Below are 20595 nucleotides of genomic sequence, written 5' to 3'. Positions count from 1 at the left end.
CCGGGTCTGGGTCGGTCCCCCAGCCAGCCTCTCCCTCCTCCTCACTGAAAGGTATTTATGACGCAATCCAGCACGGGCACAGTAGACAGACACTCGCTCCCAGCTCTGGTCTCCTGGTTTCATAGACTTTTTGTAGAGACACAAAGAGTTGTGGAGTAAGATGGCAGAGACCGGTACATAACAAGCTTGCATGGCAGTTCCACGGGTAAGTGCCCGAGGTCCGGAGTAGATGAGAAGAAGTACACCCTTGGGGAGAGGGTGACATGGTTTGGGCAGGCCTGGGCACCATGCCTGGGGAATGCTGGAGACATCCACCTCTAGCCACCCCCACCAGCCTGGGGACTGGGCCCACCAGCCACATTGGCCTGGAGCCGCCATGAAAGGCAGACCCAAGGCTGAGAGGAGAGGTGTCACTCAGGTTAACCCAAACACGCCAACCACCCCTCTCCCAAGAAGTCAAAAAAGGGCTCTCAGGAGCTGGAGGCCGGGGAGAGAACTTAGTGACTTACAGTGGCAGCTCCATGAGCTGGGCTCCAAGGACGCAGGCGACACAGACTTGGCCTGGTCCTCAAGGAACTCCCAGAAACACAGTACTGACTCCATGAATTTTTCACTTCTGTTTCATTCGTCCACCCACAAATGCTGCCCGAGCACCTAGCACGGGCCAGGCCCTGTTGGGCGTTGGGTACATCACAGTGCACAAGAAGGACCAGAGCTGTGTCCTCTCAGTGCTCCCACTCTAGGCTGAGGGACAGACCCCACAGAACCAGGTGCCCACAATAACTCCAGGGCCACAAACCTGGGAGAAGATCAAAGGGGTGGGCTAGAGAGTGGCCACAGGCAGGAGGGCCTCTCCGAGGAGGTGACATTGGAATGAGACCTGGAGGGGAGGAGAAGAATGAAGGGAACATCTAGGGCGAGAAAATACCACTGAGTAAAGTGGCCCAGCTTCGGAATCCAAGGACCTCCCTTAGCCGCAGGGACAGGGCAGCAGTGTGAGGGAGGAAGGAAAGCTCGAACAAGATGAAGCCGGATGAGGGGCCCAGGGAAGAAAGCCGGAGGGAGTTGCAAAGGGGGTAAAGCATGAAAGCCTGGTAGGCGAAAAGTGCTGATTCTGGTTCAAACCCCAGCTCTGTCCCACCGTGCTGTTTGACCCTGGGCAAGCGCCTTGCTGTCTCTGTGCCCCATCTGTACATGGGTGTAGTGACCAAACTACCTAGACGTTTGTTGGGAGAAGTCAACGTATTCGTTATCAAGTTCCTGAGCCCTTGCTCCAAACCCTGACTCACCGGTCTCCATGGTTACTAATCCTGGCTTCCCTCATGGTGCCCCTTCCCTTCCTTTCTCGCTACACTCCCTCAGACCAGTTGTCACTTCCAGATTTCAGAGAGCAGCCTCACCTACGAGAAACACAAAGCGAAAGAGGCCATAGAGCAGGAAAAGAAGAAGGTGCAAGATCTGGAGAACTACATCACCAAGCAGAAGGAGGTGAGAGTCTCAGGGGCAGCCACGGAGGCAACCGGCGCGGTTAAGAGCAGGGCTCTGGAGACAGGTGGTCTGGGTTCGAATCCCACCTCTGCCACTTTCTGCCCATGTGACCTGAGGCAAGTGTCTTACCATCTCTGTGCCTACATTTCCCTGCTTATGAAATCCAGGTGATGCCAATACATCAGCCTCATTGAGTGGTGAGGCTTGATTGCTAACAAGCTCATAAAACACAGGAAAATGTCCAGTAGTCAGTGAATGCTCTGTGTGTTGCCTGCCATTATGATGATGATGATGATGATTATTATTATTACTGTGAGCTTACAGCTGGGAAATGGAGGGCACAACTGAACCCCACACCGTCCCCCTCCTCTCCCTACTATCCTTGGACAGTGTGTGGCCTCAGCTGCCTAGGGTCGCAGAGGGTATGTCAGGAGGTGGACACCTGAATTTCTCATCACCTGGACAGCAGCGTCTCCGCCAGAACTTGTCCCCATGGGTGCTGTGACCTGCCCAGTCAAACCGCATTTACAGTTGTTCCTGGGAGGAGCAGACACCATAGGAGCACAGGCTGTTGTACGGGACCCTATCTTCGGCACCTCTGCATTGTAGGACAGAATTCACTCCTCCTGGGTCCCGACAGTACAAGGGACACACACACACAATGGCTCATATCACAAAAGTCAAGGCAAGGGATCAAATGCGCAACCTGACAACAGGGGGTTAAACTTCAATGCAGGTAAATACAATTTCAGAGGACTCTGAAGACCAGGTGGGACAAAAAAGCTCTTTGCATCTATTCCCATCAATCTTAGATCATTTTCTTTAAAGCAAGATTCTCAAACATGAGCGTGCATAGAGTCCCTTGGAGCAGGGGTGGTGGGGTGGCATGTAAATGCCCATTTCCCAGGCCTCACCCCCAAAGATTCAGATTCACGGTCTATGGGACGGACTCAGCAATCTACATCTTTAACCAGCAGCCCAGGTGTGCTTGGAACACTGCTGCCCCAGAGAGATGAGCGTCAGCAAACCAGGTCAGCGTTATGGATCAGCCCCAGGCACCGCTTTCTGAGGGACCTTGACCAGCTGGAGCATGCCGGGAGAAGGCAGACCGGAGTTGGAGCTGGGGGACATGATGCTGGACATGCCAGCCGAGGCCGGCACACTGAGGGAGGGCAAGCCAATGCTGCGGGTCCTCGTAGCCCCAAGGGCACAATCTGTTCACACACAGCCTTGTTCCCCCAAATGATTCACCGTGGATCTTCCATGAAATACTTCAGTCAGGAGCAGGAGGAACGGAGAGATTAACATTTTTTAAAGTGGAGTAGTCAGGACATGTAATGGATCTGGAATGAGAATAATGACCCCCCCCAAAAAAAAGTTTATCACTGAAATCAGCAGTCAGTTTTCACTCTAACGGTTACAGTGAAAGGGAGGGCTCAGGTGGCTACGCAGCTCTGCAGAGGAAATGAACCGATGGGTGGCTGGTGGCTAGCCCCGTTCCCGTCCTCCACCCAGAGAGAATCCCTCCTGCGGATCATCAAAGAGAGGGCTCTGTCGTGCACGCAACACCCTCAACAGCCTCAGGGAAAACAGCGATGCCATCAGAGCGCAAAGTCTGGTGACAGCCCTCCAGACAGCCCCGGGGCATCACACCAGACAAGGAGAAACGGGGACCCCCTCCCAGAAAGTCCCCATGTACCAGGAAAGACCAAGGAAGGACAAGGTCAAGGAACCCTCCCCCCACCAACAGAGAGTTGCTTTTTCACATGCTGTTTTTCTCCTCTATGTGGAAGAGCAATGGACGTAAGAGAAGAGGAGGAGAGCGGGGAGAAGAAAAAACGCATCCAGGCCTGGGGGCACAGTCAACTTTGTTGTCCTGTCCTTGAGTCAGCTCGGCTGAGCTGCTGGCAAGGAGCAAAGACCCCAGGCAGTGCGTTCTGCCCTTGGGCAGCTTCAGGGCCATCAAAGAAACGGTTTGTTTGCTGTGGATTCTCTGGGACAGCTGGAAGGTTCCGCTGGGTGCTGCAAGTGACAGGCGGCTCCATGGGATGCCTGCCAGCGTCCCCGGGGGGCGGGGGGGGCACCTCCTCTGGCCAGGGCTGCCCACAGTCTGCACCAGGATTTCTCAGCAGCCGCGGTGACGTGAAGGCCCCGAAATAGAACCAGATGGACTTCAGTGGTGATACACCGGGAACGCAGCCGCTCGCAGGTGAGGCTTACAGGAAGCGAGTGACGAAACAGGTTTTTCTCATGTTTAAATCCGTTTCCCTTCCCAACTATAAAAGGAGCAACCGTTTACAGGAAATTGCTCGGAAGAAGACACAAAAACTGCCCCTGATTTACACTGAGCAGAGTTACCCCGGTGACATTTTGATCTGCTTCCTCCCAGACCATCTACACGTTGATCCTCATTACAGACATCAGCAAACCTGCGCTTATGACAGTAATTGACCCTGTAACACTGTGCACACGGACCTGGATGCTGTATTCTAACCGAATGCATTACAAAACATCTCCACGGCATGCAGCGTTCTTCCACGACCTGCCCTGGACGGCTGGCTGGCCGGGGTTTGCACTGCGTTGGGTGGACCCCAATTTGTTGACCTGTCCCCTATGCTTGGGCCCCTGGGCTGTTTCTCACTCAAGTTAAAAACACTTGGCTGGACAGCCCCACGTATCAGTCCTTGTGAAAGTGTGCGGTTTACATCCTTAGGACGGATTCCCAAAAGTGGCATCGCTGGGTCACAGGGTGTAAACATGTTCGGCCTCTTGACACACATTCCCAAATGATCCTCCAAAAAAGGTCATACCAGTTTACCCTGCCAGCAGCCGAGGCTGAGCGGACCCAGCACTACATCTCATGGACTACTGTTTTACATCAGATAAAGTAATGTTTGTGAAAAGCCCTCATACGGTATGATTCCAAGTCTGTGACGTTCTGGAAAAGGCAGAACTATGGAGACAGAAGGCCAGGGGTTGGTGGAGGGGAGGGAGGACAACATGGAGCATAGGAGATTTTCAGGGCAGTGAAATTACTCTGCAGGATACTAGAAGGGTGGAAACTTGTCATTGTACATTTGCTCAGACCTGTCGAGTGTACAGCACTGAGTGAACCTAGCGTAAACTGCGGACTTCTAGTGACTGTGATACGCCAGTGCGCGTTTACCAGTTGGAGCAAAGGTATCTGGTGCAGGATGTTGACGATGGGGGCTCTCCCGTTGTGGGGGGAGAGAGCAAATAAGAGAGCTCTGTATTCTCTCAATTTTGTTGTGAGCCCAAAACCGCTCTTTCAAAATAAATCAAGTAGAGGCGTCTGGCTGACTCAGACGGTTATGCATCTGCCTTCAGCTCATGATCCGAGGGTCCTGGGATCAAGTCCCACATCAGGGTCCCTACTCAGCGGGAGACTGCTTCTCCCTCTGCCCCTCCACACTCCACCCCACTCATGAGCGCGCGCTCTCACTCACTCAAATAAATAATCTGTTTAAGAAATAAAAATAAAGTCAAGTAAGTAAAGTTCATGAAGCTCCCCCCCACCCACCCAGGACCAGTCACAAAGCTTCTATTCTTTGTGGTCTGAGGAGGGGCTTCTGGAGGAGAGTAGAATCTGGGGAGTCCAGGGCTGACAGAGTGGATCCAGGAGGAGGGATGAAGTGCGCAGGGTCGACCTTGCTGCAGCCCAGAGGGAAGCAGGGGGGCCTTTTCCCGCTGAAGCCAGGGAGGGACGCAGGGAAGGGTGCTGAAGGCAGATCCTGGGGCGAAAGGGTGAAGGAGCTCGGCACATTTATCCTGGAAAACAGATTTAGAGAGAGACATGACAGCCCTCCTCCAATATTTAAAGGGCTGCCTCATAAAAGAGAAATAAAACTTACTCAGTGCACTCCAGGTGACAGAACTGAGCTCAGAGACCAGAAATCACAAGGAGACAGCCTCAGCTGGAGAGAAAAGAGAGCTCGATGACAGTTGGAACCTTCCAGAGAAAGCATGGAGTTTGCGCTGAAAAAGGGACATTGACAGAATAGAATTCACCTCCTCTCTGAAAACGGGGGGCCGGGACAGGGACAGCTAGGGTAAATACTCATTCCCAAATTATTGTTAATTTGATGTTTGCTGTTTGTCCAGGAAATAGACTTAAAAGTGCAAAAAGAAGGCATTTTGAATAATAAATTAAATGATGCACTGGCCATGGTAGAAGAGACTCAGAAAAGCAAGACGGCCGAGAGCCTAAGAGCAGAGAACCTCAGCATGAAATTAAATGAAACGTTAGCTGAACTGGAAACCACCAAGGCAAAAATGGTGAGTTGGTGCCTTCCGGGGACAGGAGAGTCTTTCCCTCAATGAAGGATCGCAATGCTGGACCCATGGACCCATGACTTAGACCAGGGGCTCTCAGCCCGGCTGCTGCTGGTGCCCCAGGCTGGATCACCCTTTCTCGTGCACAGCCGTCCTGTGTATCGCAGGGTGCATAACATCGCCCCAGGTCTCTACCTGCTCAATGCTAGTAGCATCCTCCCTCCACACGTGTCAGCCCACCGTGTCTTCAGATTTAGCCAAATGCCCTTTCGGGGGCAAAATCACCCTTTATTGAGAAGCACTGGTCTCAAAGGAAAGGCAAACAGAGGCTACAGTGCTCTCTCTCCAGGCATTCTAAGATGTTGTAATACAGGGTCCTCACAGGATCAGACTGAGGGACTGAGCAGCCCCAGACCTTGGTAATCAGTGACTATTCTGCAGACTTTAAGATAATGTTTTAAAATTTTAGCTCGGCATTCAAGGCCCTCCATCATCAGGGCTCAATACTGTACACATTTATCATCCATACATTCAACCAACAGGTCTGTGGGCAAGGACGTCATGAGGACTCATCTGGCCGAAATGCACAAAGTGAATGTGAGAGGGACTGGAGTTGGAGAGGCCAGCTTGGGCTGTGGCACATGGTGGCTGTGTCTATGGCCTGAGTCATAAGGAGCTGCAGACTCGGGGTGGCACAGGAGCGGGCAGGAAGGAGTGGCCGTAAGGACAGACACAAGAGAAATGGCAGGACTTGAAAATTGATGGAGGGGACATGAGCAACAAGGAGAGGGAGGGGCTGGGCTTCGAGCCGGGGCACCCAGGGTGTAGATGGCCTGTGGGTGACATGGTGACAGGAATATGGAGGTCAGAGTGGCTTTTATCGGGGAGGGTCTGTCTTCTGGGGAAAGAATTCAGACTGAGGCGAGGGTGGGGCAGCAAAGTCCAAATATGCCCCCAAACTTTTGGTGGTCCAGTAGATTTGGGGGAGAAAGCAAGATAAGACATCTCAGTGTAGAGGAGGCATGATCACTAAAACGGTGTGTGGGCCTGGGTTTCAGGATCGGGGGCTGCGGCCCAACATGTCATCCAGGAATAAGGAGCAGGAGTCTGGTGTCAGAAGAGCCGGGAAGGAGTGGTCGGAGAAGTAGGAGGGGAGCAAGGATGAGCATTGAGAAGCCCCAAGAAGAGCCTCAGGAAGGACAGGGCGGCTGCGGGAAGGGGTCCAGCTCCCCTCTCGGGGATGATTGGGAATTTTCACTTTTAAGAAATAGAAATTTGGGGTGACTGGGTAGCTTAGTCGGTTAAGCATACGACTTTCGATCTCAGCTCCGTCTTGATCTCAGGGTCATGAGTTCAAGCCCCATGTTGGCCTTCAAGCTGGGCATGGCACTTACGTTAAAAAATAAAAAGAAATTAAAGAAAGAAATACAAATTCATTCTCTTTTTCTTTTAAAAGTGTTCATTCTTTAAGTCAGCAAATACTTATTGAGCATTTAGGCCTAGGTACTGCGGCAGGGATGTAGGCACTGGTGCTGTGGGTACATTGGTAAATAAGGAAAAGTAAGTTTCTGCGCTCCTGGAGCTCCCATTCTAGTGGGAATGGTAAATAAAGAAATAAGATCATTCAGATGGTGATAAGCACGTCATGGAAAAAGAAAGCAGAAGATGGAATAGAAAGTGTCTTAGTCTGCTCCTCTAGACAGGCAGTCCAGGAAGGGCTTCTCTCAGGAGGTGACATTGGACTTGAGACATGAAACACGAGAAGGAGTCAGCTATGCAAGGAGCTGGGGGGAGGAGAGTACCGGGCAGAGGGAACAGTACGTGCAAAGGCCCTGAGATGGGTCCGGTCCCATGCCTGTGGGTGCAAAGGGGGCATACTGATATTGTCACCTTTGGCATCATGCCCAGCTCCCGAGACCGTGCTAATGGCTTCCCTGCTTCCCCAGCTCGTCATGGAGGAGCAGATACAGCTGCAACAGCAGACAGTGAAGGCCCTCCAGGAAGAACAGGACTCCCAGAAACATGGATTTGAAACAGAAATCAGGGAATATAAGGAGCAAATCAAACAGCACTCCCAGACTATCGTGAGCCTTGAAGAAAGACTCCAAAAAGTGACCGAGCACCATAAAAAAATAGAAGGAGAGATTGCAACATTGAAGGACAGCGACCTAGGTCAGTCCAAAGAGAAGCTGCAGAAATCAGAGCGTTCAGGGCAGGTTCTGATTATCCCGTGGGTCCCCATACGCTGATGATGGGCCAGAAAAGGCCGCGCCTCGCTTGAATGCTCCATTTTTCCCTGGGACACCATTTTCTTCCCATGACACAACAAGGTTAGGGGCCCTCGAGGCCCAGGTTAGACAGAGGTCACAACAACCGGATGGGATGTCCTTTGTGCCAAGCCAGTGAGCCAGCAGAGACGCCCAGGCTGCCAGGGGCGACAAAGCGGCCTGCTGCTGAGTGTCTTTTCCACATGAAAACATCCCGTGCAGGGCCTTTCTTTTTGCCTTCTGGAGTTTGCGACTTTGTCTAACAGCTTTTCATAACCACCTTTAAAAAGAAATCCAAAAGGGGCTAAGAAAAGAACTCAGGGTTGTGAGCACATACTCGCCCTAAATGACCAAGGCGACGCTATGTACTGCGGAGATGCTGAGCTCTTGGGAGAGAGTTCTGGAAGTTGAGGTCTCGGGCCAGGGTTGCTCAGCCGCGGCATCCTGAATGCCAGCAGCACTCCCACCCCAGTGTGACTACCAGAAACATCTGCGGACATTGCCAGGTGTCCCCTTGGGGGGTAGGGGGGCAAACTCAACCCTGATTGGGAAACATGGTCCTGGTCTCCAGCCAGCTGACAAGCTGGAGGGGCTCACTTCATGCTTTCATTCACTCGTCACTCTTTGTTGAGCATCTGTTAGGTCCCAAGCTTATTCTAGGCACTGGGGATTCCGTATGGACAGGCCAGGCCGGGTCCCTGCTGTTCATCAAATGATGGCCCTGACAGGTGAGCCAGAAGGAAGAGGGCACCATGGCCCAGGCATGGAGCAAGACTCAGTTTCCCAGAACTGCCAGGCTCTGTCCCTCCTATCCCCCTTTCCTCCCCTATAAGTGGAGTTCATGATCCCTTGTTCATTGAGTAGCTGGAAAGATTTCATGAGCTCATGCATGGGGGGTCCCATCCTGTCCCACAGAACCCATGGTGGGGCTCATTAAGCAGAGAAGGTGGCAGGCTGTAGGGAGGGTGGCTAAGTTGGAAACGATGCAGATGTGTTTATAAGCCCCGGGAAAGGAGAGCCGTGGTTGCTTGCAGACTGTAATGACCCTCACGGGCTCCTCTGATTCAGCCCAGGAGGTGGTAATGCAGCGAGACCCCCCACCGATGCCTCCAGTGGACAGCAGTGTCAAAGACGAAGTGTGTGACACCTTGATGTGAGTACCTGAGGGGTGTGTGCACACCGGGCCAGAGACCACTCCCCCAACCCCCACTTCCGGCCACGTAATCGGAACCTGAAAAAAAAGGAGTCGAGTCTGGGTTCTTCTCGCTGTCATCTGAATTTCTCTATCCTCTAGAAGGTCAGGATGGTGTCATGGAAAGATCTGGGTGGCTCTTTGTTCAGATGCCAACTCAGCCCCTTGCAGGTGTGTGGCTCGGGCAAGTCACACCCCCTTGGTGCACCTTAACTTAATCGCTTGTGAAGTAAGCCACTATTTGTCATCGCTCAGCCTCAGACTGAACCCAGCTGGGATCCTCTGTCTTATCTCCCTGTAATTTTTTTTTTTTTGACATGGAAATGAATTTTTGCTTTGAGAATTTTTAAAGAGCATGCTTCTCCCCCTTGCTGGGACTGGTATCCCGAGGCCCCGCACTGAAGGAGGAGCGCTTTGTGATTCTAGCTGGCCCCTTCCAGGCACTGGGGATATCCCGGGGCCTGAGGTGAGCTGACTTGGCCCGTCTTTGTGAGTTTCAGAGGGGATCTGCTGACCGCTCAGAAGGAAATCCTATCTCAGCAGGAGGTCATCATGAGGTTAAGGAAAAACCTCACAGAAGCTCACAACCGAATGTCAGATCTGAGAGGTTTGTATGATTGCCTGCATCTCTTGACTTCCTGACCCACTTCGAGAAAGGAAAGAACAGGCTTAAGAAAGCTTAGCGTTAAAAATCCTGCTGACCTGCTTTCCTGGGTGGTCACAGCATTGGAGCATTTGTACCTCGGTCAGCAGGACAGATGCCCGATCAGGGGGCCGCGGGGACCATTCTCAGAGGGCTCAGACCTCTGCGTTGAAATGCAACTTTCTTTTTTGGGAAAAAAATCCCCTTTTGCCTCAGAGGATTTGTCTCTGGAGGCAAAGTCTGGGAGGGAGGGCACAAAGCCCAGCACCCCCCATCTCTGGGACCTAGAACAAGGTACTCTCTCCTCGCCTCCCCTTCCTCTGGTATAAAACCACCTACAACACGCTGCTTCCTAGAGCTGGCTGGACACAGCAGCCACCTACACTGGGGACCAAAGACCACGAACCAGTCTAGCTGAAGGTTCCCACTTTGCTCTTTTTCTCTGCTCCCCACCCAACCCTGTCCTTTTGTTTCTGCCTCCCCTCTTTTGCTTCTTACAGCCATCTTCCCCTTCCCAGCCCCAGCCTCCATCACGCCAAAAGGCACAGGCAAGCAGAAGTCAGGAGACAGAACTCCGTTTGGGGAAGTGGAGGGAGGGTGAGGAGACTCCTCTTGTGCCCATCTCAACCCCTGTGCACCCCCAAACCTTCAGTGGTATTTGCTCCCCCCTATGGTTATACTCTCAATGCCCCCAGCACATTTATGGCTGAATTTTTCAGATTGATTTTTTTTTAAGATTTTATTTATTTATTTGACAGAAAGAGATAGTGAGAGAGGGAACACAAATGGGGGAGCTGGAGAGGGAGAAGCAGGCTCCCCACTGAGCAGGGAGCCCGATACGGGACTCAATCCCAGAACCCCAGGATCATGACCCAAGGCGAAGGCAGACAATTAATGACTGAGCCATCCAGGCGCCCCAAAGAGTGATTGTTTTCATACTAAAGTATGAGAAAGTGGAGTAGAGAGGCTAGCAGGTCCAGTTCTAGAATTGGGAGACATTGGACTCGATTCCTGATCTGCTATTTTTTTCAGTCCCATGAGTTTCGGCAAGTGCCTTTACATCTCCGAGCCTGTTTCTGCCTCTGGGAAGTGGGGGTGTGGCCAGTAGCTCACCTGTAGGGTTGCTATGAAAATTTGGGGTGATGCAGGTGTCTCCGTTTGGGTTTTGCCAGAGGCTGACCCTGAGGTCATGCTGCTGCTGCCGGCAGTGTATTTGAGAGGTGATCCCGGGAACTAGCAGCAGTGGAAATGGACCAGAGGCAGGAAAGGGATGAAGGCAAAGAGCGCTGTGTTGTCCGGCAGGGGCAGAGCGGGCAGCTGGAGCTGAATTCTGCAGGGGTGAGAGAACCGGGCTGTGAATTCCAGTCTCACCTGTCTCAGGTGGAGGCCGATGCACCTGGCAGACCCAGGAGCCGAGCAGACCCCAGAGGCCATAGAAAGAACACCCTTAGGCAAATAGACTAGAGGCAGACAGCCGAAGGTCAACCAGGGAGCCCTGAAAGGCCACAGATACAGAGGCAGGGCCCTGACAGCTTCGGGAGCGCCGGGGTCAGGCAGAGATTTGCTGTCATTTGCTAAGGCGCAGGAAGAGCCCCGTGGCTGTCACTAACGCCGCCCACCACCAGGAGAATTCCTGGAGGGGGACCCGCCGCATGGTTCCTGTAGGCCTGGCCAATTGGCTATGGCCCTGGCAAAGCCCCGAGGCAGGAGAGCCCCCCCCACCAGCTTTCCTTCTCTCCCAGGGGAGCTTAATGAAAAGCAGAAGATGGAACTGGAGCGGAACGTGGCGCTGGTCCAGCAGCAAAGCAGCGAGCTGAGAGCGCTCAGGGAAAAGATGGCGCAGCTGACCTGCCTGGTGGAAAGGAAGGACAGGGAGCTGGAGGTCCTCAAGGAGACGCTCAGGTGTGTGGGAAGGCCCTCCTGGCGTAGGGAGCCCAGACACCCCCAAGTACCCAGGGGGCCTCGCACATGGAGGTCACTGGGTAAATGTTGAAGGGATGAATAGATGGATGGACAGACGGACGGATGGACAGATGGACGGACAGCGTGTGTTTCATTTATCATTTAAAACAGAGTTTGCTTAGTTCTGTGCCTCTCAAGCATTCCTGCCGAGTATTCCAGAGGACAGGTCTCAGCTTAATGCCCCTTCTTCAGGGAGCCCATCGTCACTACCCTCACTAAACACAGCCAAGGGCTCCTACACTGCCCGGGGTCTCTCAGCCCCTGCACTCTAGCGCTGTCACACAGCCAGGCTGCTGTGGCCTGTTTAGCTGTCTGCCTTCCCCGTAAGGACCCCCATAGAGACCTTGCCTGCTGTTGACTCCCTAGCATTCACACAGTGCCTGGCAGGCCCGGAGGGAACTTTGTAAATATTGATTGAACAAATGTATAAACTGGGGTAAAAGAAGTCAGCTTAAAATAAATGTGAAATTTCATTGTCAGTCCATGGATTAGGCTAAAAACTGTATGTGACTTTGCAGTTTCATCCACAACTTATCCTTATTTTGACATAAGAGGAATGTTTTCTCCAAGAAAGGTTGAGTAAAATCCACATCTTGTGACTACCCTGTAGCTTCATATGCCTCATGGCTCCTGGCCAAGACAGATTCACATGGTGGTTAAAGACACAGGCTGCCCGGATTCAAAGCCAGCCACCTCCACTGGCAAGCTTCATGACCACGGGCAAATTGCTTGTGTCGCTTCCTTGCCTGTGAAATGAGGCAACCAGAGCCCCAGCTCATGGGACTGTGATGAGAAATAGAAGGGTCAACACATACAAAGTGTTAGAAAGAACAGACACACAGTGGAGACCCCAGTAAATGCCCCAGCAGGTGTCCCACAGACTTACTGTGGGAACAAGGGTGGACAGGTGTCTGCTGCCCTGGCCATGATTTCAGAAGTCCCCTGAAACTAAGTACTCTAGAAATCTGTGGGCAGGGCACTCGAAGACCTGAAGGCTTCAGTGACCTATACAAATGGAGTTCCTTTTTCTGTTCTGCCAGTGGTTCCAAAGGTCGCTTGTGGTTCCTGGAACCTCAGGTTGCCAGCCATTCTGCTGGCCAGTGACTCATCTTCTCTCCCCTAGGGCCTCCCAAGAGAAACACAGAGTCCAGCTGTATAAGGAGAAGGAACAGAAGCCCAGGAATGCAGCCAAGATGTGTGACATCTCAGTGCAGATAGAACCGGTCCACACGGAAATTCTCCTGAGCAGTCAAGAGGTGAGCACCGCAGGGGCCTGGCCACGCAGGGGCGTGGCATTAAAAAAGGGCCTGACGGTGCCTGTCTTTGCTTCTGAAAATATTTTCATTCTAAGTTCCAAAAATGTGGCTTGCTTATGGGAAATATACACGGTAACAGCTGTAGTCCCCCCACCCCCCCACAGCCACTGGAGGTCATGGCTATCGGCAGTGACTATGCACCAGCAGTCCTTTTCCTCACAGAGACTGCCCACCTTCCTCATACAGGCGTGACCCTGCAGTGTGCGAAGGGCAGCCTCCGCTCCAGGCTGCCTGGGTTCCATCCCGGGGTGGGACTCCTGCACCCAGAAACACTGACCCCAGGCAGATAATTGTATGCCGGCTGGCTTGTCGGGGAAAGTAGGAGTCATAACAGCTACCACCACGTGGGGCTGTAGAGAGAGAAATTTTATTTATGCACAAAACACACACAACCTATATATGCATGTTTATTCAATAGAACTTTTTGCAAAATAATGGTATTAAGCCACGTATATTCTGCAATGTGATTATTTCCCACTGAACACTGTATAAAAGCCATCTTCTTTAGTAAGTATAAAAGAGCCATTCTGTTCTTTTAATTGGGTACATAGAATTTCACTGCATTCCCTCATCCACGCCGGGTTCCCCGTTGATGGACATTGATGATGCTGTGTCTACTTTCCATGCTGTTATAGTTAATGTCCTTGTGGGTGTGTATGTAGAACAGATTCCCGGATGTGAAAATGCTGGGTCCAGAGGGCATCCCAAATTGTGCATGATAGGGCCAGACTATCTTCCCAAAGAACTGTACCCGTTCTGCTCCATGCTTGTCTTGCGGTGGCTCCTCTCGAGGTGCCTGCCCAGAAGCCTTTGCACGCCCGGATGTCTCAGCTGCACGGAACCCAGGGAGCGTGTCTCCGAGTGAGAACAGCCTTCACCACGCTGCCCCCGAAGGTGGCCCTCCCACTCTGCCCTGCAGTGGGGGCTGTGATGCCTCCAGTTGTCCCAGGAAGGCTGACTGCGGGGGGCAGTGGTTCCTTGAGGCCTCCGCTTTCCTGGAGTCCAGGAACATCCTTTTCCTCTTTGCTTTATGAAACTGGAGAACAGGGCATTTCAGTAATGGGCTTTGGATTTTCACTTGGAAACAGGGCCAAATGTGTCAGCTTGCCTTCCTGCTTTCTCAAAGATGCCATTCCCCTGCCAAACAGCAGTGAGCCAGGGCCGCACACAGCTTGAACGAGAGGGCTCAGCGGCCCAGCCAGCTGTCCTTGGCACCATCACTGTCCAGAGCACCTTCACAGAAGCTGAAGGTGCTCGGGGCAACCCCAGCGGTCCCGAGCCCTGCGCTCTGCGGGGCCAGGAGTGAGGTTCGCTCCTGCCTCAGACCTGTTGGATTCCCAAGCTCTCTGCGCAGGACCCAGCCCATACTTGTTCACTCGTCCAACAACCACTGAGTGTCTGCTGTATGCCAGGCCCAGGGCTGGGCACAGAGGAGGCTGCAGACGGCTCCTGCTCACATCAGACTCCCTCCAACTACGCACGAGTTTGCTAGAATGGACTGTCCACGGGACACCGAGATTATAGTTTCCCTATGAGGCAGCATTAACCGGAGAGGATGGGGGAGGGAGGCTGCAAGATAAAAGGAAAAAAGTATTTGTTCTTTCTCAGATCGGCTTTCCAAACTCAGGCCACTTCCTGCTTCCTAAGCCAGAGTGGGTCAGAGGGCTTCAGAGTTGTATGAGAAAGAATCTCCATTTTCTTCTCTAAATAAACAAATTCCCAGAAGAGCACTGAATAAGGGTCACATCGAGCTCAGGCATACTCTGCAGATAGAATAACGGCCGTCACCGAGCCTTGCTGCTGTGGCTGCCCCACCCACAGGTCAGTAGACCCTCCCCTCCCCTCCACACTCTTACACACACACACACACACACACACACACACACACACACACACACACCCATTCCAGGGGCAAACATACATCCTCAAAGACAGCAGGGTCAGTGTAGAATCAACCCGAGAAGAGGGGACCAGCCACAGAGACTATCAGCAGGCTGAAGACAGTGTCAGGGTCAAGTGAGGTCCTACTGAATGCAGCCACGGGTGGAGAACCCCCTTCCTTTTGCTGCTGAGCCCTGGTCCCAGCCAGAAAGCTGGAACAAGCTCCTTCCTACTCCTGTTTCTGACCTCATTTCATTCAGGCTCCATAATTGTTAACCAACTACTAAGCTTGGGCACAGTGTGGGCCCTGGGAACACCAGAGTCTCCAATGGAGACAGAAGACTTTGCTCTCACAGAGCCCATGTGACACATAGAGTCTATTACTGGGCTTCAGGGGGCCCTGAACCTCCAGAATCTGTATGCAAATTTTTAAAATATGTATTTGAGAGAGAGCAGCGGGGAGGGGCAGAGGGAGAGGAAGAGAGAGAATCCTCATGCAGACTCCCCACTGAGTGAGGACCCCGATGCAGGGCACAGTCCCAGGACCCTGAGATCATGACCTGAGCCAAAATCAAGAGTCAGACACTCAACCAACTGAGTCACCCAGACACCCCGTATGCAAATTTTTGTGACGCTGGGAATTTTTCCAAAAGTTGCAACCTTCCATTCTTCTAAATCTGAAAGGTGCACATGACCCTTAAAAGAGAGAGAAGACCTCTCCTTGTCTATGCCCTTCATAAGCTCTATGCTAGCTCTGTGCCTGGTGGCCGGCATATTGGAGAGTGCAAGAAGTGGAACCTGCCCCTCATCCCGGAAATTCTGTTGGACAGTAGAACCTCCAGAAGTCTCACAGGAAGGTCTCCCTTTCTCCAGACCAACCGGGAGCCAATCTATCAAATTCCCCCTAGCAAATATTAAAGAGCCATCCTTATTGGCAGTCAAGAAGAAAGTACCATGTGTTCTTATCTAAAAATGCCTCTCCTGGAGCAGAATTTGATGTGATTATTCTGATGCAAGACCCAAATGACAACAAATGGAAACCCAAGCTTAGAAGAATATTAGAAGAAAATATAAAACACGGGGAGGGAACACAGAGAGGGGTTTTATTCATAGATATGCTAAGTAGGTAAGAGAGTTGGAAGTCTTCCTAGATGTGACTTTATATTTGAAATGAAAAATTTAAATTCCTTCTGTGCTGACTCCCCTTACAGTAGCTTCCAAGGTACTAAGTGACAGGGTCTCTGCTAGTCATGAGTTGTACATGTTTCTTGGAATATAAGGGAGAGAGAGATTCTGACCCCTAACAGAGCTGTCCTCTGCACCATTCTGGCTACAGGAACAATCCTTCAGTGATCTAGGGGCCAAGTGCAAAGGGTCCCGACATGAGGAAATCATTCAGCGTCAGAAAAAGGCCTTGTCTGAACTGCGTGCACGAATTAAGGAGCTTGAGAAGGCCTGCTCATCAAGTAAGTGCTCTCCCTGCTGGTCTCCCTCTCCCTGCTCAGATCCCTGAGCCCCAGGCTCTAGAGGTCACTCTGGGCACTGACACCCGGCCAGGACCACCGTCTTCTGTCCCATCACTTCATAACCGAAAGGACGTTGTAATACAAGGAAAGATGGCAGGCATGATCTCAGAGTCAAGGGCAAGCCTTGATCTTAAATAAATGGGATTTCATGAAAAACTCACCACATTGTCCTTTTTCTTATTTCGCTGTGGCCTGGTGGGAACTTTGTCATGGACTAACAGTGCAAGGATTAGCCTTGGGGAACCTCCTAGAATACTCTGTTTAGAAGGGTTGGCATTCTCAAGACACTGCACCTGCTGCTGGGGGTAGTGCTGGGCTAGGACCCAGAAGCCGGGGTTCAAGTTCCATCCTTGTTCCTGTGGCTGAGAGTTCACCCTCCATGTCTCGGCACTGGCTCCTGAGAGGCCCCAACCGCCTACTAGCTATGTGTGACCTTGGACAAGCCATTTACCTGTCTAGGCCTATTTCTCACCTGCCAAGGGAGGGTGGTGGAGATCAGCGCGGGCCTGCAGAAAGGTCCAGTAAACAGCATCTGTGATTTTTTTCTTTTTCTTTTTTTTTTTTTAAAGATTTATTTATTTATTTGACAGACAGAAATCACAAGGAGGCAGAGAGGCAGGCAGAGAGAGAGGAGGAAGCAGGCTCCCCGCTGAGCAGAGAGCCCGATGCGGGGCTCAATCCCAGGACCCTGGGATCATGACCCGAGCCGAAGGCAGAGGCCCTAACCCACTGAGCCACCCAGGCGCCCTGTGATTTTTTTCTTAAGACTTTATTTATTTAAGAGGGTTGGGGGGCGTGAACTGGTGAGGGGAGAGGCAGAGGGAAAGGGAGCAGCAGACTCCCGGCTAAGCGGGGACCCCAGCACGGGGCTCGATCCCAGGACCCTGATCATGACGTGAGCTGAAGTCAGAGGCTTAACCCACAGCCACCCAGGCGCCCCGGCAACTGTGATTATTACATGCAATAACTTCTTCCTGACCCTTTTTTTAAACTTTCAATTATTTATTTTATAGATCATAAGGACCCGCTGACTGAATCCTATCTAGACTTAAAGACGGTCAGAATGGAAAAAAATGTCCAGAAATTATTGGACGCAAAACCTGATATGCCAACTCTCTCAAGAATAGAGATTGCAGCGGTAACCAAAGAACGTTTCTCTCTGCAGTGACACGTGGAGAGGGTGGGCGCGAGGGCAGACGCTAGCCGGGTGCCCTGGCACGGCCGCGCACGTCAGTGGTTCGGGGCCAGGCCTCCCTGGGAGACCAGTGTCTGCACCGCCTGCTCGGGGCTTTGCCGAACCAGCAGCCCCAGGTCTGAACAGAGAGGTTGCTTTCCATTCATGCCCAGCGTGTTAAATCATGGTACTGACAGTGGTCCAGAGTGGTGTCTGGCGGGCCCTCCTTTCCACGTGATGTGTTATATATATCTTGCAGGCAATATTCAACAGGCTGATTTTTAACATTGTGCCATGAGTTTGCCTGAAGTTTGCTTTTCACAGCAAACCGAGAAGCATGAACACATAAAGAGTAGCCGTAGAGACTACAGAGGGACCCGTGTCAGAATGCCAGCCTGGCCACCTGCATGACCTCGGGTGGGCTCCTAGCCTTCCTAGAGGTGGCTGGGTTAAGTGCTTATCCCCACGTCTGGCTCACAGCAAACACTTAATAAGTGATCGCTGTTAGGATTGTTTAGTGATATTTAGATAGTGTCCCTCGAGAAAAGCTTCCTTTCTTAAGGGAAATAGTTTTATTTGCTAGGATTTTCAGAAGTGATTTGACTGTTATGTTGAAGGTGCCCTGCACCCTAAGTGGATATTTGATGGGCGCCTGATTAATTGACACTTGACAATGGACACCTCGGGTCAGCGTCAATCACAGAACCCGCTGGGCACGGCTTGCTGCCACAGGGGGACCTAAACCAGGCAGGGGCTTTCAGAAGCCGTAACGTCATCATGCTGTACCAACATTCCCCTGCACAGTCTCTCCAGACACTTGCTAGGGGTGTGGGTCTTCAGGAATGTGTTGGCTTCTGGATAAGCTCTCGTGCTCTGAGGTTAGAAGTAGAGGGGCAGTCTCCAGGTGGGAGCTCAGCGGGCTCTCATATCCTGACCTGCTTCCAAGATTTACCTTCCCGCCTAGCACTGACCCTATGCCACGACCAACACCACAGAGCAGGAGAGCCCCCAGCCCGCTCAGAAGGCCTCAATCCTCCAAGGTCGCCAATAATGGAAATTAAAAGAAGAGAAGGAGTAGGAGGAAGGCTCGCTGACATCTGGGCTAAGCCATCGTTTATCATTCGGCCCTCCCAACAGCCTTGTGTTGGGGTTACTATCATAATGCCCATTCTACAGATAAGAAAAGTTAAGACTTCAGGCAGCCAAGTATGTCACCCAAGGTCACAGCATAATGACTGATGGACCCAGGCCTGTGTCTAGCTCCCTGCTAGTCTGCAGAGAAGGGCACGGGGACTGTGTGATCGAACGTTGTAGATTAGACTCTGCCTTAGGTCACCATCAGGAAAAGAAGGGGACCCCGGAGCGGGGTACAGAGGACACCACCCAGGGCTGGAGATGCTGAGTGGTAGTTCATGCTCTGTCGTTGTCAGATCCCCTCCTTCATGCTCTGCGCTACAGACATAGAGACAAATAGCCCACACTTGTCTATCATAATCACTTTCTGAGCCTTTACATTTTTATAGTTGGGTTTTTTTCATCTCAGAGGTTTACAGTGGAGTGCCAGCAAATGCTGCGGGCCAAGAGATGCTCGTGGCGAGCACTTAAAACCCAGTTTGCTTTTTAGGGAGATTTATTATAGCTATTTGTGGTCCTTCAGACTCCCTGATGGGTCTGGTGGCTTTTCCGTCCAGTCAGTAGGGACTTTCAGCAGCCAGCTGGCTGAGAGGGTGGTCGTGAGCACACAGCTGGGAACACCATTGGGCATTGTTTCTGGAGTGGGTCTGAAGGGATGCTCGGCCAGCAGCTTCCAGCACTGGGAGAAGGTTTGGCCAAATTTGGTGACAGTATATTTTCTGTTGCCTAAAAAATGAGATTCCTTTAATAAAAGGAGGAAAGCTATTTTCTCTGCCACTCTGTGTCAGGTGCCATGCTGGGCACAAGAAATGGAATAGTGAGCAAGGAGCAGCACGACCTCTGTTTTTATGAAGCTTGTCATCTAGACTAGGGTTTCTCAACCTGAGCACTATGGGTATTTGGGGGCAGATAATTCTTTGTTTGGGAGGCCATCGTATGTACTGTGGGATGGTTAGCAGCATCCTTGCCCTCCACCCTCTGGATGCCAGTAGCACTCCCCACCTCAAGCTGCAACAACCAAAATGTATCCCGGCATTGACAAAGGTCCTGGGGCGTGCAGGGGAGGGTGGACGAAATCCCCCTTGACTGAGAGCCGCTGGTCCAGAGGGAAGACAGACAGTAAGTAACCAGAGAACAAGGCAAGTGAGACTCCCGCTCTGAAGGGTGGGAGCACAGTTACCAGAAAACAGTTGACAGAGGAATCAGACGGGCTGGTCAGGAAGTGAAGCGAAAATCAGCTCTCTCGAGTCATTCTTTGGTAACCACGGTGTTTTAGCTCCGGGACAGAGACATTCACAATGGCTTGCCAAGGGAGTTTTCACCTCTTTTTCATTTCAGCCTCAGAGTGGCCTTGCCAACTCAGCCGTCCCGCCCATGGAAAAGTCAGGGAAAATGGATGTGGCTGAGGCTTTAGATCTCAGTGAAAAGCTGGTAGGTACCTACAGCACCGTCCCCTCCCATCCCAAACTGGGTCCCCCACAGTCACCGTTAACCTCCGGAGAGCATAACTAAACAGCAACCTCACACGTGTATTTAGTTGTAATAATAGCTCCGCAAGACCCATCTACTCTCCCAGCATGGGTCAGACATGGCATAGTCCAATTCCTTGAAAAACTAAGCAGTTAGAATGAATGTTTATGCCTGCTGTCACTTTTCCTCCTGGTTCTCAAAAAGGCATAGAGTAAAGGGATGTGGAGTAAATGAAAGTCCTACTGCAAA

The 20595-nt window shown here is 51.8% G+C and overlaps 1 protein-coding gene across 1 annotated transcript in view; it reads left to right on the top strand.

Moving 5' to 3' along the window:
* The window catches only part of LOC111154873 (forkhead associated phosphopeptide binding domain 1), a 120364-nt gene that overhangs the window by 87363 nt on the left and 12406 nt on the right, over positions 1–20595 (top strand). The window contains exons 19-28 of the mRNA XM_022514808.1: positions 1381–1488; positions 5611–5784; positions 7728–7953; positions 9117–9201; positions 9741–9847; positions 11626–11785; positions 12969–13101; positions 16379–16508; positions 17582–17706; positions 20215–20307. Of these exons, the coding sequence (XP_022370516.1) occupies positions 1381–1488; positions 5611–5784; positions 7728–7953; positions 9117–9201; positions 9741–9847; positions 11626–11785; positions 12969–13101; positions 16379–16508; positions 17582–17706; positions 20215–20307 (1341 nt within the window). The remainder of the gene's footprint in view (positions 1–1380; positions 1489–5610; positions 5785–7727; positions 7954–9116; positions 9202–9740; positions 9848–11625; positions 11786–12968; positions 13102–16378; positions 16509–17581; positions 17707–20214; positions 20308–20595) is intronic.

The sequence above is a fragment of the Enhydra lutris genome, unplaced genomic scaffold (genome assembly GCF_002288905.1).
Source record: "Enhydra lutris kenyoni isolate GAN:26980312 unplaced genomic scaffold, ASM228890v2 scaffoldscaffold38, whole genome shotgun sequence".
NCBI classification, from domain to species: Eukaryota; Metazoa; Chordata; class Mammalia; order Carnivora; family Mustelidae; genus Enhydra; species Enhydra lutris.
Note: the sequence above shows the minus strand (reverse complement) of the source record. Positions and strands in the feature narration are given on the sequence as shown.